This window comes from Chanodichthys erythropterus, chromosome 16 (assembly GCF_024489055.1).
Source record: "Chanodichthys erythropterus isolate Z2021 chromosome 16, ASM2448905v1, whole genome shotgun sequence".
NCBI classification, from domain to species: Eukaryota; Metazoa; Chordata; class Actinopteri; order Cypriniformes; family Xenocyprididae; genus Chanodichthys; species Chanodichthys erythropterus.
Window position 1 is genome coordinate 33,932,693 of NC_090236.1, and position 16,465 is coordinate 33,949,157.

Genomic DNA, 16,465 nt, shown 5'->3' on the forward strand with positions numbered 1-16,465 from the left:
CTGTCTCTTTTTCAGTGTGAAAATGCGTCATTCATTGTTACCCTGGACACCAAAATTTTTTATATTCCTCTACTCAGAATTTCAATTTAACCTCCAGGGATCCTCAGGAGAAAAAATTTAAATAAAAAATAAATAAATAAAAAGAATTATAAAACTATGTCATCCAAATGCCAATTTTCTTGTCTCACAATGTAGCAGTACAGGCTGAAATATTCACTGTGCCTTTTTGTGTTTCAGATTCACATATACTCTTGGAGAAGGCATGTGGCTGCCACTTAGCAAAAGCTTTGTCATTCCTCCAGCTGAGCTGGCCATCAACCCTTCTGCCAAGTGTAAGACAGATATGACTGTCATGGAGGACGCAGTGGATGTCAGGTAGGAGATGACATTTTCAATCTGAGTTTCAAAGAAGAATAGCTGAACAGTATGACATATTAAAATGCAATAGTTTATTTAAAAATAGACTGTTTTAGATCAATCAGCAGCCTCCCTAATGTGTTATAATTGATACTTTGCTCTTAAAAATGTTATGTTACTGTTGCCATCCTCCATTTTATCATACATGCTTTTTATCTTTTTAATGCACGTCTTTGAAAGTCTATGGTTTTTAGAAAGTTTTAAAGTGATTTTTGTAGAAATATATACTTTTTACAAATCTTTAAATAAATCTTGAGAAGTTCTGTGGATCAGTCCCTCATTCCCAAATGAACAGGCAGAACATCATTAAAGAATTAGTTGACTTTATAATTAAATTTTCCTGATAATTTACTCACACCCATGTCATCCAAGATGTTCATGTATTTCTTTCTTCAGTCGTAAAGAAATTAAGGTTTTTGAGGAAAACATTCCAGGATTTTTCTCCATATAGTGGACTTCAGTGGGGTACAACGGGTGGAAGGTCCTAATTGCAGTTTCAGTGCAGCTTCAAAGGGCTCTACAAGATCCCAGCCAAGGAATAAGGGTCTTATCTAGTTTAACCACAAATGCTTGTCTTGCACTGCTCTGCCACACATGAAATAATCACGTTAGAAAATTCACGTGTGACGTAGGCGGAAGTACCGTGGTAGGGTGAAAAACTCCATCTCAGTTCCTCCTCAAACTTCAAAATCGTCCGATATCGTCGTTTTACCATTTTTTTGTAAAGGGCGTTTGGCTTAATCTTTGCACGTTTGCTGGATCGGTACTTTACGCATCACACGTGACCTTTGTTACGTGATTACGTCATGCGTGGCGGATCGCAGAGTGCAAGACGAGCATTTGTGGTTAAAAAGTATATACATTTTTATTTTTTATTTTTATTTTTTAGAAAATGACCGATCGTTTTTCTAGATAAGACCTTCATTCCTCAGCTGGGATCATTTAGAAAAAACCTGGAATGTTTTCCTCAAAAACCTTTATTTCTTGTTGACTGAAGAAAGAAAGACATGAACAATTATCAGGAAAATGTTCATTCAGAAGTGAACCACCTACATTTGTTCCAATTAATTTACTGTACTGATTCAGGTCAAAATAGGGTGGAAAGTAACTAAAGAGTTCATACTGTATTTACCGCAGTGAATGTGTTGTAGAAACATTAGTGCGATTTTAAAAAGCTGTATTGTCACAATATTGTTTACATTTTTACCACTTTATGAGTGCATTTGTAAACTGCACCGTTCAGGAAAATTTGTACTGTAGATGATTCCTATGATTCCAAAGGGAATGTTCAATCAAGTTTTTTCTGAAATAACAACAGTAACTAAGGTAGGCAAAGCTAAGCAAAGTGTCACTTCTTTCTCTTTGGATGTTATTGACTAAACTTGCCACCAAATTAAAGTTGAACCATGAGCATTTTCTTTTAAATTATTCCTTCATGCCATTTTTCACAAGGAAATGTCAAAGATAATGATATTTAAATGTGGGTTTTTGTTAGACATTATATGCACTGGTTTTATTCTAGTTAAAGTTTAACTAAACTTTACACACAAAAAAACACTTCTTCAACTAAACACTAAAGAAAAAAGGGCAACTGTGCATGACAAATTAAAGATTACTGATCTAGGATGTCTCGGGTGTCTTTAAGTTGACTGGATAATTACAGTAAATTACAGCAACATGCCTGTTCAGTGTTGTTGCAGACTTTTAAGTAACCTCTGTGTTTTTGTAATGACAAAAAAGTCATTATGTGGAAACCGTTCAAGACTTTGCAAGTTAAATAAGGCTCTAAAACACTTGTGTCGAGACCCACGTCCTTACCTTTTAGTTGTATATTTCTTCCGATATCCTGTTGAGATTCCCCTTTTCTTTAGTGAATTTTAGCACCTATTGATTTAATTTAGCTACCAAACCTCTCGTGAGAAGTATGGTACATCACATCATTTGTCAAATATGACAATGGTTTACTGATAATGGATTCCACTGAGCCTCTTTATTGAACTGCAACTGATTAAAGTTTCCAACCAAACGAGGTAACATTTCTTTCTTTCTTTCTTTCTTTCTTTCTTTCTTTCTTTCTTTCTTTCTTTCTTTCTTTCTTTCTTTCTTTCTTTCTTTCTTTCTTTTTTCTTTTTTTAAATCCTCAAAATTGATGTGGCTTGACATTATCCAGACCTTGCAGGGGCTTTGAATGCATTGCCAAAGGGCACATGCTGATTTGATTAATTTGTTTTTAACCCAAAATTGATTAATCTTGTGATTAGTCTCACACTAAATTATCATGGTAGCTGGTGCTTAAAGGAAGTTTTAAATATTTCAGTGCTTGGGGCCTTAAAGGCAGTAAAATGGAAACATTACTTTTGAAAATTCAATTATAGATATGGTTTTGTTCATAAGAAATAATAAAGTTGGAAATAACCTATAAAGAGTGCTGCTGTTGTTGTCAGAAATATATGTGTCACTGTCTAATGTTAATTAGATGAGGTGTTACTGGTAAAGTAAGAACTAGTTAGTCATTTCTGTCACACACACACAATTAATTTGTTTTCATGGCTGTTTTTAAAGACATGCTCATGAAGGTTTTTTTTTAGCTATATACATAAGTATGTGGTGGATATAGTTTCTTTCCTCTATCTTAATTTTTATTCCTTTGAAAGGTCCTCTAAGTGTGTCCTACTGATCTCCCGCAGAGTGGCTAGCTTCACAGGGTCCACTGTAGAGAAACTGGCAGGCCATGTGGTCCCTTGGCCCCGGGCTTACTGAGTATTGCCTCAATTCCAAGTGTTTTGAGAGCACTGGAATATTTCAAATTAAGACTTACCATGTTATGCTGAACTTTCGTCATGGAGATAATATACTGCCTGATCTTTAAAAGGATAGTTCACTAAAATATGAAAATTCTGTCATCTTGTTCCAAACCTGTATGACTTACTTATGTACTGTAGCATATCAACGAAGATATTTGCCCACATATTAAAGGTGCCATCGAACATTTTTTTTTTTTTTTTTTTTACAAGATATAAGTCTAAGGTGTCCCCTGAATGTGTCTGTGAAGTTTCAGCTCAAAATACCCCATAGATTTTTTGTAATTAATTTTTTAACTGCCTATTTTGGGGCATCATTAACTATGCACCGATTCAGGGGCTGCTGGCCCTTTAAATCTCATGCTCCCTGCCCATCGAGCTCACGACTCTATAATACAGTGCATTTACAAAGTTCACACAGCTAATATAACCCTCAAATGGATCTTTACAAGATGTTCGTCATGCATGCTGCATGCATGCTTCGGGTCATGTGAGTATAGTATTTATTTGGGTGTTTATATTTGATTCTTAACGAGTTTGATAGTATGATATGCATTATACAGACTGCAAGTGTTTAAAAATGAAAATAGCGACGGCTTTTGTCTCCGTGAATACAGTAAGAAACGATGGTAACTTTAACCCACAGTAGCCTACATTAGCAACATGCTAACGAAACATTTAGAAAGTCAATTTACAAATATCACTAAAAATATCATGTTATCATGGATCATGTCAGTTATTATTGCTCCATATGCCATTTTTCGCTGTTGTTATTGCTTGCTTATCTAGTCTGATGATTCAGCTGTGCTCATCAAGACGTCCTGCCCTTGTCTAATGCCTTTCATAATGTTGGGAACATGGGCTGGCATATGCAAATATTGGGGGCGTACACCCCGACTGCTAAGTAACAGTCGGTATTATGTTGAGATTCACCTGTTCTTCAGAGGTCTTTTAAACAAATGAGATTTATATAAGAAGGAGGAAACAATGGAGTTTGAGACTCAGTGTCTTTTCCATGTACTGAACTCTTGTTATTCAACTATGCCAAGATAAATTACATTTTTAATTCTAGGACACCTTTAAAATCAGTGAACAATATTCGTGTTCCAAAGAAGTCCTACAGGTTTGGGATGACATGAGAGTACGAAAATGATGACAGAATTTTGATTTCTGGGTAAACTATAACCCTTTTAAGGTCTGTTTAATTTGGTCATATACTGTATATAAAACCCATAGGGGTGCCATTAAAGGGATAGTTCATAACAAAAATGAAAAGAAGAAATATGAAAAGGAAGATATTTGGAATAATGTTTGTAACCAAGCAGATCTCGCCCCCCATTTACTTCCATAATAGGAAAAAAAAAAAAAAATACTATGGCAGTCAATTGGGGGCGAGATCTGCTTGGTTACAAACATTCTTCCAAATATCTTCCTTTGTGTACAGCAGAACAAAGAAGTTCATACATGTTTGGGAACAGTTGAGGGTAAGTAAATGATGACATAATTTTCAACTATCCCTTTAACTCTATTGAAGAAAAAAAACTGCATTTATAACCTCCAACAAAGTTAATATGAGTTATTAATTAATTTGGCGGGCTCATTGGTTGGAATTAAGTCTAGAATGTTTTGACTTGGCATAGCCTGCTTGTGAAAAGCTGAGGGAAATTATATATTTAAGCATCATTACTTTCACTGATCATCTTTGACCACTGTTAAAGCTGTAATTATTGCTTAGAGAATTCAATATTAGGATAATAATATTTTTTTTTAATAATAATTTAAATGTCTGTGGACTGCAATTCCCAGCACTAGTCGGAGCCTGCTTGTTTGAAAAATTACCATAGCTGTCGACTTCGTACATCACACAGTAAATATTTGTTCATTTCAAGCAAAGCAAACACATTTCGCTACTGTTGTGCAAGTGAACCAGTACACTGCTTCTACTCCCAGCAGCATAATCTGATCCAAAGAAAAGCAATCTTGGAACTGCACAGAACAATCAGTTTAGAGAGAATACAGTATAGACTCTGTATTGGTGTCTATAAAGTTAGGCACGTCATTGCTTTTATGCTAGAGCAGGATTCTTCAACGGGGGGTCTGCGACCATAGGGGGTCCGCAGCAGCATCGCAGGGGGCCTGCCAAATATTGTTTGATCTCCACATTTTCTGGGTAAAAAAGGAATATATTTAAATTTAAATATGATGTAAAAATAAAAATACAATATTAAATATTAAATTCAACCAAAGTTAAAGTTCTTAAGTTAAGAATCAGCTTCATTGTGCCTTCTAGATTAAAATGTATTTATTAAAATTAAAATGTAATGTACAGATACATCATCTGACATGATATCAGTCTGGCTAATGGCAGTGATTTTCAATGACTTTTTCTAGATGTAACATAGTTACACCAATCAATGAATTGTTAAGTCAACCAATTCGTTCAAACACAATGAGCATGTTTATAAGCGCAATGATATGCTGATAACTCCCAAAAATCAGCTTATTCAAATAACCCATTGTTCCTGTTTACATGCAAACCAATAACCCGGAAACACAAGTAAACTGAATATCAGGTTATTTCCTGGTAGTGTGCCAGAAATTTAATCATTCCTTTATCTGACTCTGAGTATTCCAATTGTTATGTCAGTTAGGTCAGCTGGAAACTTATGGACTCATATTATCTTCTCATGCAGTTACAGATGCAGCATTTTGAATGTACCACTTTTACTTTGGCTGTAAGTGATGAGAACACATTTTTATCATTTCATGGGTCAAGAAAGAGTCTGATTTTGTGATATATTTCCTCCGTGAAATGCTCGCTTTGTCTGGCTGCGCTTAAATCTGCTGTAAGGATGCTTTCCTGTAACATATCACACATGCATACATCAATAAGCCCACCGAATACAGCTTAATGGGCGTAATGTAAGCAAAAACCTAGCTGTGTCAATCGGTTTATGACCTTACACCGATAAAGGAAAATGGGTTAACACATTTACACGGCCACATGAGTTACTCTTAATGAGTGTCATTGATTCATTCTCTGAAATTATCTTTTAATAACATCATTTACTATAGGCACAAATGAATCATTGAATTATTCACTCAACCGATTCTACTATGGCTTTGTTTGGAAAAACAAAGAAAGTAACTGGCTATATTGTGTCTAAAATGTAAGATACTCAATATTAACTTTTTCTTTATTGAACTAAAAATTGGAATATTGAATTATTATTAATAATAATTATAATAACAACCATCATCATCATCATTATTATTATATTTTTTATGATATTTGTATTATTATTGTTAATAATAATAATAATAATAACATGCAAAGTTGTGTCTCAGGTTACAATGAAAGCTATAGAACAATAACAGAGATAATGACTGATTAGTGTCTTAGCTTTTGATTAAAAAAGTATTATGAATCACATTTGTTTCAGTGTGAATCTTCTATTACTTGGATGTATTCTTTATTATAGTCTTAAGTGAAGATTCATTTTAATTACTTCTTGCCACTGTTGAAAAGAGCAGGCTGCACTTTTCCAGTGTCTAGTCTGAAAATGCTTGCTTTGTATTTGGAGTTAAGCTACTAATTAGAGTTTCCACAGACTTTCTGTTCTAAGCCCTGCCAATTGAGATGCTTTGTTCACAGAGGTAGATTTGTCTCAATTTGTTCAAAGTGCCCCCATTACCGTGGAACGGGAGTCATTATATATTCTGCCTTATTACGATAACATCCTCCCCTAACGACCATAACATCACGGCTTTAAAAGGTCTGCTTTCTCTGGTACTCCTAGTATTTAGCTAAGATTAGTAGGGGTGGGAACCTGAGTTGAGAACCGCAGTGTTCTTTATTAAGTAAGGTGGGCATTCACTGGGAATCTCCAGTGAAAATTGTTAACTGTGATTCTGTTACGTGAACAAGTAAGTACAAGTAAATCCTAATGATTCTTTGGCTGAAGTATGGTATGATTTTTTTTTTTTTTTTTTTTTTTTGTCATTTCTTTTTCGAGAAGTCCTATTATGAGAAATCAAATGTTCTTTTAACAGGACAGATACTGTTATTCCCATCTTTATTTTTAACAAGGTCCCCAGTCAGTTCAATCTGACACATTATAATTGACACATTGTAGTACAGACTCTTTTGAGATTCTGAAGAATTAAGCAAATTAACAGTAACAATAGACAGTTAAATATTAACGGTTGTATAAAACGTGGGAAACTGTCATGAAATTATTTTGAGATTATATGAGATTATTTTTATTTTATAGTTATTTAGTAACTTTGCCAGTGGACAAAAAATGCATGATCTGAAAAAGTAGCCTTTAGTTGCTTTCTCTCTCTCTCTCTCTCTCTCTCTCTCTCTCTCTCTCTCTCTCTCAATTATTTTTTAAATATTTTTTTGTGTTTATACATACACTTATTTGATTGTCATTTGCATAATTTTTAAACACTGACAGACCATGTCTCCTGTTGGCTTTGAGACAGGAATCATTGGCCACTTCTACCAGGAAAAAAAAAAAAAAAAAAAAAAAAAACTTGGAACGTAAAGGCAGTATTTCTGTTTCTGTCTTGAAACTGAAATCACAGTAGCAGAACTATGAATCCATTTATCACAGCACTCCACTTCTCCAGCAGCCTAGTGATTTCACACTCTTAAAATATATTAGACAATAAAAGGTCACTGGTTTGCTCCTTCATCATGACCACTGCCCATTCATATTTCATAGTAATGATAAATATTTGGATGTTTCAAGTGCTCTAGAAAGGGTGGAGGGGGGGAAATATCACCCAATGCAATTTTCCAGCCACATAGCTGAAACCAAGGTCAGAGCAATGGAGTTCATCTGTTCAAGGTTTAGCCATCAGTGCTGTTGTTTACTTTTGCTGCCCTGTAAAGCGTTTCCCTTTAACTGGATTTATGGTAGTATAGAGAAGACAAAGAAAAGTCATTTTTTACTTCACATTACTTGCCTGTTTAATATCCAGTTCTTGATATGTGTATGCAATTTTCTGTGTATTCGATAATATAATAACAAGTAGAATATCATTATGCATTTTCCTAATGATGGCTAAAGATGCTAGAGGTTGTTTGCAGTATAATTAACCTGCCATTACTAACTGAGTTTTCTATGCATCATTGTTCATCAGGGAGGAGCTGATGATTTCTTCGTCCTTTGACAGTCTGGAGGTGCTGCTTGACTCTTTTGGGCCTGTGAGAGACTGTTCAAAAGACAACGGAGGCTGCAGCAGAAATTTCCGTTGCATCTCTGATCGCAAGCTGGACTCTACTGGCTGTGTGGTGAGTTGTCTTGAAATGAATTGTGTTATGTTAAATCATTGTTTAAATGTATTGCATAAATCAAAATGAAGCGAATTAATTCATTAATTCAAAGGCATTAAAGGCACAATATGAAATATTTTTGGATTAAATAACCAAAAACCATTAGAATAATGTTATATAATTTGTTGACTTATGTACTTACATTATCCCAAATCTCTCCAAGAATGTTTAAATCCAGAGAAGTAAGCAATTTTAACCAGGACACGGACCGTGTCTGTGCGTCGCATATCAATGATATCATAACCGCGTTACCCTAGATTTCCTAGATTATAAAGATGCTTTAATATATTGTGTTTTATTAGACAGGTGAGCAACTGTTTGGATACATTTGCTGACAGAAAACTAATCATGTTATATAGCTCGACACATTAAGTCTTATTGGTTAAATCTTGTTTCTTGATTTACCGCGAGTACCATGTTTTACCATGCCTAATATCGATCTAACTTACCGCAGTGTGCAACAAGTGTTTCATAGTAGCTGCCGAGCGAACGCAGAGTAGCACTATAACAACGTTCAACACACAAATGTATCTGATATGATCCTGTCGGATTTATTTCCACCGCCTGTAGATGTGAAGACAACATCTCCCATGATTCCTCGAAATCATCAAGTCAGCAAGCTACGCCTTTGTTTTGAATTTGAAATGACCTCTAGTGGCGAATAATTACATATTGTGCCTTTAATATGAAGAATTGAATAATGACTTTAGAAGTCCATATATTGTTATTTTCTATACCCATATTACAATTGCTCCAATGGTAGGAATAGTTTTTGTTGATTTAATAACTAATATATGCAATTCAATTCACATTTATTTGCATAGTGCTTTTAACAATTCATATAATTTTAAAGCAGCTTTACAGCAAATGCATGTCTTCATTACTACTTAGAGGTTTTTATTTTTATTTTTTATTTTTTCAGAGGTAACTGTGTCCAAGTAATGTCTATATGTCAAAAATGATAATACAATAGATAAGATAATACAAATCATGCAGTTAGCTAACATCATGTATTCATATATATATATATATATATATATATATATATATATATATATATATATATATATATATATATATATATATATATATACTGTAAATTCTAACAAGTTCAGTTTACTTAAAAAAAAGTTTGGAAACCCATTGCCTTACTTAAAGGGAAAACTGAAGTTAAGTTAATAATCTATTAAAAGTAAAGAAATCTAACTCGTCCAAAGTAAATTAAGTAATAAATATCATAAATTTCAATTCTAGTTAACATACTCTAGAATATTTACTAATCTTACTTAAGATTTAATAGTAAGATTACACGAGAAATTCCATTTAACTAACAGTGTTATATTGTGTTCTGCATCTTAAATACTATTATTCTCAATATGGCTTTAATCTGCCATTTTATGCTACGTAGACTTAAAAAAACTATGTGCAATTGGTTTCCACATTTTCTTCAAGTAAAGTGAAAGAAGAATAGTATGTTGTACTGACAAAAGCTTTGTTAGTATAGTTCACTTACACGAGAGTACTACTAACTAAAAGACGAACTGTAGAGAGTACTTAATTTACTTTAAATAAAATTTTATTGTCACCATTGTTGTGGTTTGCATGCTGAATGTTGAAATCTGTGTGTGGCTCAAGTGGTCAGCTGTAAGCTACTGTTACAGATACTCAATTAAAAGATTAACAAGATGTTGATAACATAGTGTTAGCACAAACATTTTCAAACATTACTACTGAATAAGAAAATTAAGCATCTAACTAAACAACATTCAGTTAGAAATCAGATCATCTCTTAAAAATTATCTTTTTATTACTTCTCTTTCTTTGAAACCACAAACAATGATTTCTTGATGCATGGCTGCACCAAAATGGAGAGAATTATAAAATCTTTAATAAAGTTCCAAGTGCCCAACCAAAGGGAACATGAATCACCATCATGGTAATTAAAAAAAAAAAAAAAAAAAAAAAAAAACTTTTTAGGAAAATCAACATCAAACTAATGGATCTTAACTTAGGTTTTCTGAGTAAACAAGCCATTAATAGACAGCAAGAATAGCTTTTACTTTTATTTCACCAAAGTAGATCCACTCTGCAAACATAACATTGAATCCTCAGTCCGTGTGATTCTGCACTGTGTGGAGGGATGTCTTGGCATGTCTTGTAAATTTTTTGTAATTTTACTCAAATTACATTAGTTATGGGAACTATCTGTTCTAACATTTCAGCAACAATTACAAATTTGTAGTAAAGTCAACATTTTGGTTAAAATCAAGTAAACATACTAGTGTTTTTATAGTAAAGGAATACATATATTCCTATATATATATATATATATATATATATATATATATATATATATATATATATATATATATATATATATATATATATATATATAATAGCTCTTTTCCAAAACGCTATAAATCCATTTTAATAGTTTTCATCTTTTTACCTAGACCTATACATTTTGTTAATATTCAATTTATCCTGTTAAAATGGTCTGTTTGCTCAGTCTGAACACGTTAAACAATGAATGAAACAACAATTTTTTATATATTATAAAATTATAAATTCAAAGTTTTTTTTTTTGTTTTTTTTTCAAAACACTACAAATCCATCCTTTTTTCACACTTGCACACACACACACACACACACACACACACACACACATAGGAGGCGAGGCGAGCCGAGCCGAGCCGAGACACCCTTATATTCAACCGACCCTATCTCGGGAACCGAGCCGAGTTGGAGCTCCGGACTCCGGTCCCCAGGTGTAGGTCTCACTGGCTCATCCAGGCCATCAAAAGTGTTAATAGAGTTTAAAGCATTTTAAAGAACTCCCTCGCTTCAAAGAACCGCCATGTTAGATTGCGTCGAACGCTCACCAAATTCTTATTGCCGAGAGGACATATCCAGAGGTGGAAAGTCCAGGGGTCAGAAAGTAAAAGTCCTGCCATATTTTTACTCCACCCACTGAAGCGGTATTAAAGTTAATGAGATAAATAAGTGTTTAATTGAGTGATGATTGATCATTATTGAAGACACCTGATGATAACAAGCAGAATCACCAAAGGAGAAAATCACTATTTTTTTACCCGCCATCACAGAGGTCAGGGTTTGCTTTAGTTGAGCTCTTGACCCTTGACTTTTTAATGTTAGAGTTTTTTTGGGCTGCTGTAACTGAGTTATAACAGCCAGACAAGCAAAGAGAAAAGATGATCAGGTGGTGTTGGTTATGATTTCACATAATCATTATTTGATCTGAATCACTGAACTCATTTAGAGCCCAATCTCTGAGTTAGATTTACATTATTGATTACAGCAGCACTGTGATTCTACAGCACAATATCCATTTTTTTTTTTTTTCAAAATAATCCAAAGGTTTTATCAAAAGTTGTTCTAAATAAAAAGATTTCTCTCATTTAGACACACAGAGATCAAGAATCAGCGTATGAATCTCAACAGTGGTGGCTCTCAAAAAGAATGATGCAATGCATTCTGGGAGCCACCAATCAAAATTCATCCACGGCTCCCATCATGCATTGCTGCATGAATAAATTATGAGCTTAATTGTTTTAGTAATTTTCTTTATTCTCACTATTTTGTTTTTTGCTGTTTTTATGGGACTTTTTAGTAGCTTGTTTTCTAATGTTCAGAGTTGATCTGTTGATCAGAATATGTTGCTTGTCACTGTCGTTGAGATTCATACACTGATTCTTGATGTCTGTGTGTGCCTAACAAAAAAGTTTTTTTTGTTTTTTTTTTTGGGATCAGAACAACTTTTAAGAAATTCTTCATACTTTATCGATAAAGCTGATCTTTTGTTTAATCACAGTGCTGCTGTAATCAATAATGTAAATCTAACTCAGAGATTGGGCTCTAAATGAGTTCAGTGTTTCAGATCAAATAATGATTATGTAAAAACATAACCAACACCAGCTGATCATTTTTTTTTTTTTTTTTTTTTTCGTTGCTTGTCTGGCTGTTGGCATGGTGTCTTAAAAATTGTGATTTTCTCCTTTGGTGATTCTGCTTGTTATCATCAGGTGTCTTCAATAATGGTCAATCATCACTCAATTAATCACTTATTTATCTCATTAACTTTAACATAAAACAAAACAAAAATATGGCAGGACTTTTACTTTCTGACCCCTGGACTTTCCACCTCTGGACATATCACATTTAGGCTAAAAAACAGGTTCGGCGCTTATAGCGGTTTGGAAAGAAACTGCATCTTGCAGTACATTTTAAACAAGGATAATATAGTGATCTGGCATGAAACATTAATGGAGGAGAGAATTGGTCCGGTACACTGCAAAATGGCACGACAAACTCATTTTTTTTTATTTGGCGTTTATCGTGTTTTGGAAAAGAGCTCTTCATATATATGCATGTATGTTAAACCCCAGTTATTTGAGTTGTTCCCTTGTCTGTCTGTCACCCTTTGGAATTACACACTTATCTCCTTTCCTGCCACTTCCAGCCCTCTTCTTATCTCTCGTTTGATGCTTTCTCTATTTACTTGTTTACAAACTATCATAGACTCAAAACAGAGATAAAATGATCCATTTCTACGCCTGTACCATCATAAACTTCACAGTGTTTCTGCAAATGTGAAGAAAGAACACCCTCTTGTACTCAATTTCTATAAAAAGCATTTACTTTTATAAGTTAGGCCTTCCTTGTCTGCCGAAGGAGTTTATTTCGCTTACCATGGGAAATCTTATTTGTTTCTTCCATTGCTTTTTCTTTTACATCACACTCACTCTCTCTTCCTCACTTGTGGCTGTTAAGCAGCCATGAAATGAGGCAGGGTCTCTGATTTCACTCACCATCTGGCTGAGGTACGCTTAAAGTGTTTGATTTCTCAATCTGGCATGCGCCATGATTAGTGTGTTTGGCTGGCCATGCTGATGGGAGGATTGTTTCAGCCAGGGTTTATGAAAAGTGCTGTGTCTCATCCATCTTACTGACACTCACTTCATTCATGATCTCCCGCTCACGTTTAAAAACATGCGAATCAGGGTTTGTTCAGGTGCGTGTTCAATGCAAGCCTTATTGGATATTTGGATATATTATGTCTATCATTTTGTTTAATTTGAGAGATGTTTGCATTGATTGTATTTTCAATGAAGCATATGAATACTCATTGACAATGGGTGTCATGCATCTTTCTGTTTTGTTTTGTTTTGTTTTGCATTTACTTTTAATCATCTAGCAGACATTTTTATCCAAAGGAGATTTTTTTAACAACATAATGGTTCTTTAAATTAGTGTAATTAGTGTAGTTTTTGATTGGTGTTCGAGTCATGACCAAATATATGCATAGTATTTTAATAAATCAGTCAAAATTGCAACTAAACCTGAAAGCCATGCTTCTTTGTATTGTATGGGGGAAAATCATAGGAGCAAAATGAGGATGGGCAGATCAAATTATAATATAATAATATAGCAATTATCATCGTCTGTTATTTCCAGTGAGCTCATTTTGTAACACTTTATCTTTAAAATTACTCTAGAATCACATTTGTTTATGATAGGGGTGTAACGGTAAATGTATTCATCCTGCACTGTCATGCTACAGATGTCACAGTTTGGTGCATACAGTCACAGGCGATCCACACTCCAATCCAGAAGGGGCCGCGTGCTGTAATGCAATGCTGTTTGCTAACCGCCACAATAGAGGGTATGCACGTGACGTCACCGTCGACCGTTAGGACTGCGGTCACGCACGCTGAGTGGCAAAAGACTGAGCAGCAGCATTGGTTTTCAGCGTGAATGTCGCGAAAAACACAAACACATTCAAAACGGGAAAGAGCTTTGTGATTGACTGTACAAATAGATTTGACACAAACCCTGATGTATATATTTAAAAACTAGAGAAAGCAACAGAAAAAGAAACAAATGGATCGCTGAAATTCACAGAAACAGCTGTACTCCAGCAGAGAAACATGGATTTGCAATTATCATTTTGTGTCGAATTGTTGGATTTTGCGGTAAAATCATACCTTATATATTGTATTGTTATATATTATGTTGACGACTCATCAATTAAATATTTTCCATCTTATATTCTGCATAATTGGGTGTTTTTAAATAAACAACACTGTCAAAAACTATACTATAAAACTATATGTTTTAGGGTTGGACAATATGACGATATAACATTGATATAAGTGATTACTCGGATTTAAACCTACCTATATTGTAGTTATATAAAATATTCAGATTTGTGTATTTCCCCAGCGTCAAATCAGGCACATATAAATGCCAGGAAACACGACTCCAGGCTGCATGTCAATATCCATGGATTAGGTTTATTTGACAAGTTGTAAGAAACACTTTTGAGTCCAACTTTTAGGGTAATTTGTTAGTTTTACTCGCGTTTTCGCCGTTTCTCTTATTAATCCAGTTACATTCTTTTTTAAAAAACCTTCAAAATGATTTATGATTTGTTGCAATCCTACAAAAAATGACTGAGCTACACCTGTTTGAAATCGATAGAGTCAGCAAAGTCAATTTCGAGAAAAATCGAGTTAAAGTTTTCTGAAGGCTCCAAAACAAAATCACCTAGCAACCATGTCTTAAAATCCCTGGTAATACCACCAAATTTGGCACAAACCAAGTCAAAATCCATATCTATAGGAAAAAATATTAATTCCACAATTGTTTGATTAACATTAATGCAACAGGCAACCTATATATTAAGACCTACTGTAGGCCACCACATGTATCTAATATAAAATTACACATCTGATGTTTTTCCCCAACAGTTAACCAAATGTTCACTTAACATAACAGATAATGTTTTGCGTGAATACTCACCAAGTCAGATTTTTTGAAATACTGTAATTCTGTGTATATCACGATCGCGCGCTGTCCGAGGCGTCTTTGTGCTTGCGCTTCAGGTGCATCAGTCAGCGCGAGTACGATCATTTTGTTTACATCAGCATGAGTTTGAAAATCAAATTTCATTGGTTCAGACTCATGCCATCAAGAATTCCCTATAAATATTCACAAAGTTGGAATGCTGCACTTTACAACGATACCAAACTTGTGCTGAGGGGAAGGGCCAGTGTCGAAAAGCAAACAGAGAAAAACAGCATTAGTTAATGCAAAACCTGCCTTAAACCTGTTCAATTTACATGTTTTTTTTTATTATTATTTGAATGTTGTTTATTATATCTAAAAATAAATAGCAACTGAGTTTAATAGTTTGGGCTCTGTTGTTAATTGTAACCTTTAATATTATATGCAAGGAAGGCTTCCTGTATATAGTTTATAGCATTAGCTGAGATAGATTTTTTATCCTTAAGAAAATATGAATTATAGCCTAATTTAATTTATTTAAAGAGAGATACACAATTTGTTCAATAAACCACTGTTTAATAAAAAAGAACAAAAAGAAGCAATTTTATGTTTAGTTTTCTCTCCCTTCCTGTACCGAACCAACACCGAACTGTGACCAAAGTACGTACCGAACCGCCAGTTTTGTGTACTGTTACACCCCTAATAGATGATATTAGACATTACACATTAATTTCTTGAGTTTTCTGTGTTATACTCATGAGATGTTGGCTAATGTAAATAAATTGTAAGGATGGATTTATGATGAATATGATGAGGTGTGACACTAAATTCTACTGGGTCTTTTTTCTTACATGTATTTGCATACTGAAATGTGATTGATTAATCTCTTCTGTCTTACATCGATTTTCATATATTCTTTTGCTACCTTGCAAGCACTGATATTTCCTTCAGGTAAAGCTGGATGGACAGCCCCAAACCTAATGCTAATGAAACAGATGTTATCGCCTCCTCAATATTTTGCAGAAATTTCAACTCTAAATTCATCCTGCTCCTCTAATTCAGAACACACCCTTCTGTTGAGCCCATAGCTTGA

General features: G+C 34.1%; 1 protein-coding gene across 1 annotated transcript in view; it reads left to right on the top strand.

Annotated features, from left to right (window-relative positions):
* The window catches only part of astn1 (astrotactin 1), a 282,848-nt gene that overhangs the window by 125,951 nt on the left and 140,432 nt on the right, over positions 1–16,465 (top strand). The window contains exons 11-12 of the mRNA XM_067364076.1: positions 238–375; positions 8,373–8,523. Of these exons, the coding sequence (XP_067220177.1) occupies positions 238–375; positions 8,373–8,523 (289 nt within the window). The remainder of the gene's footprint in view (positions 1–237; positions 376–8,372; positions 8,524–16,465) is intronic.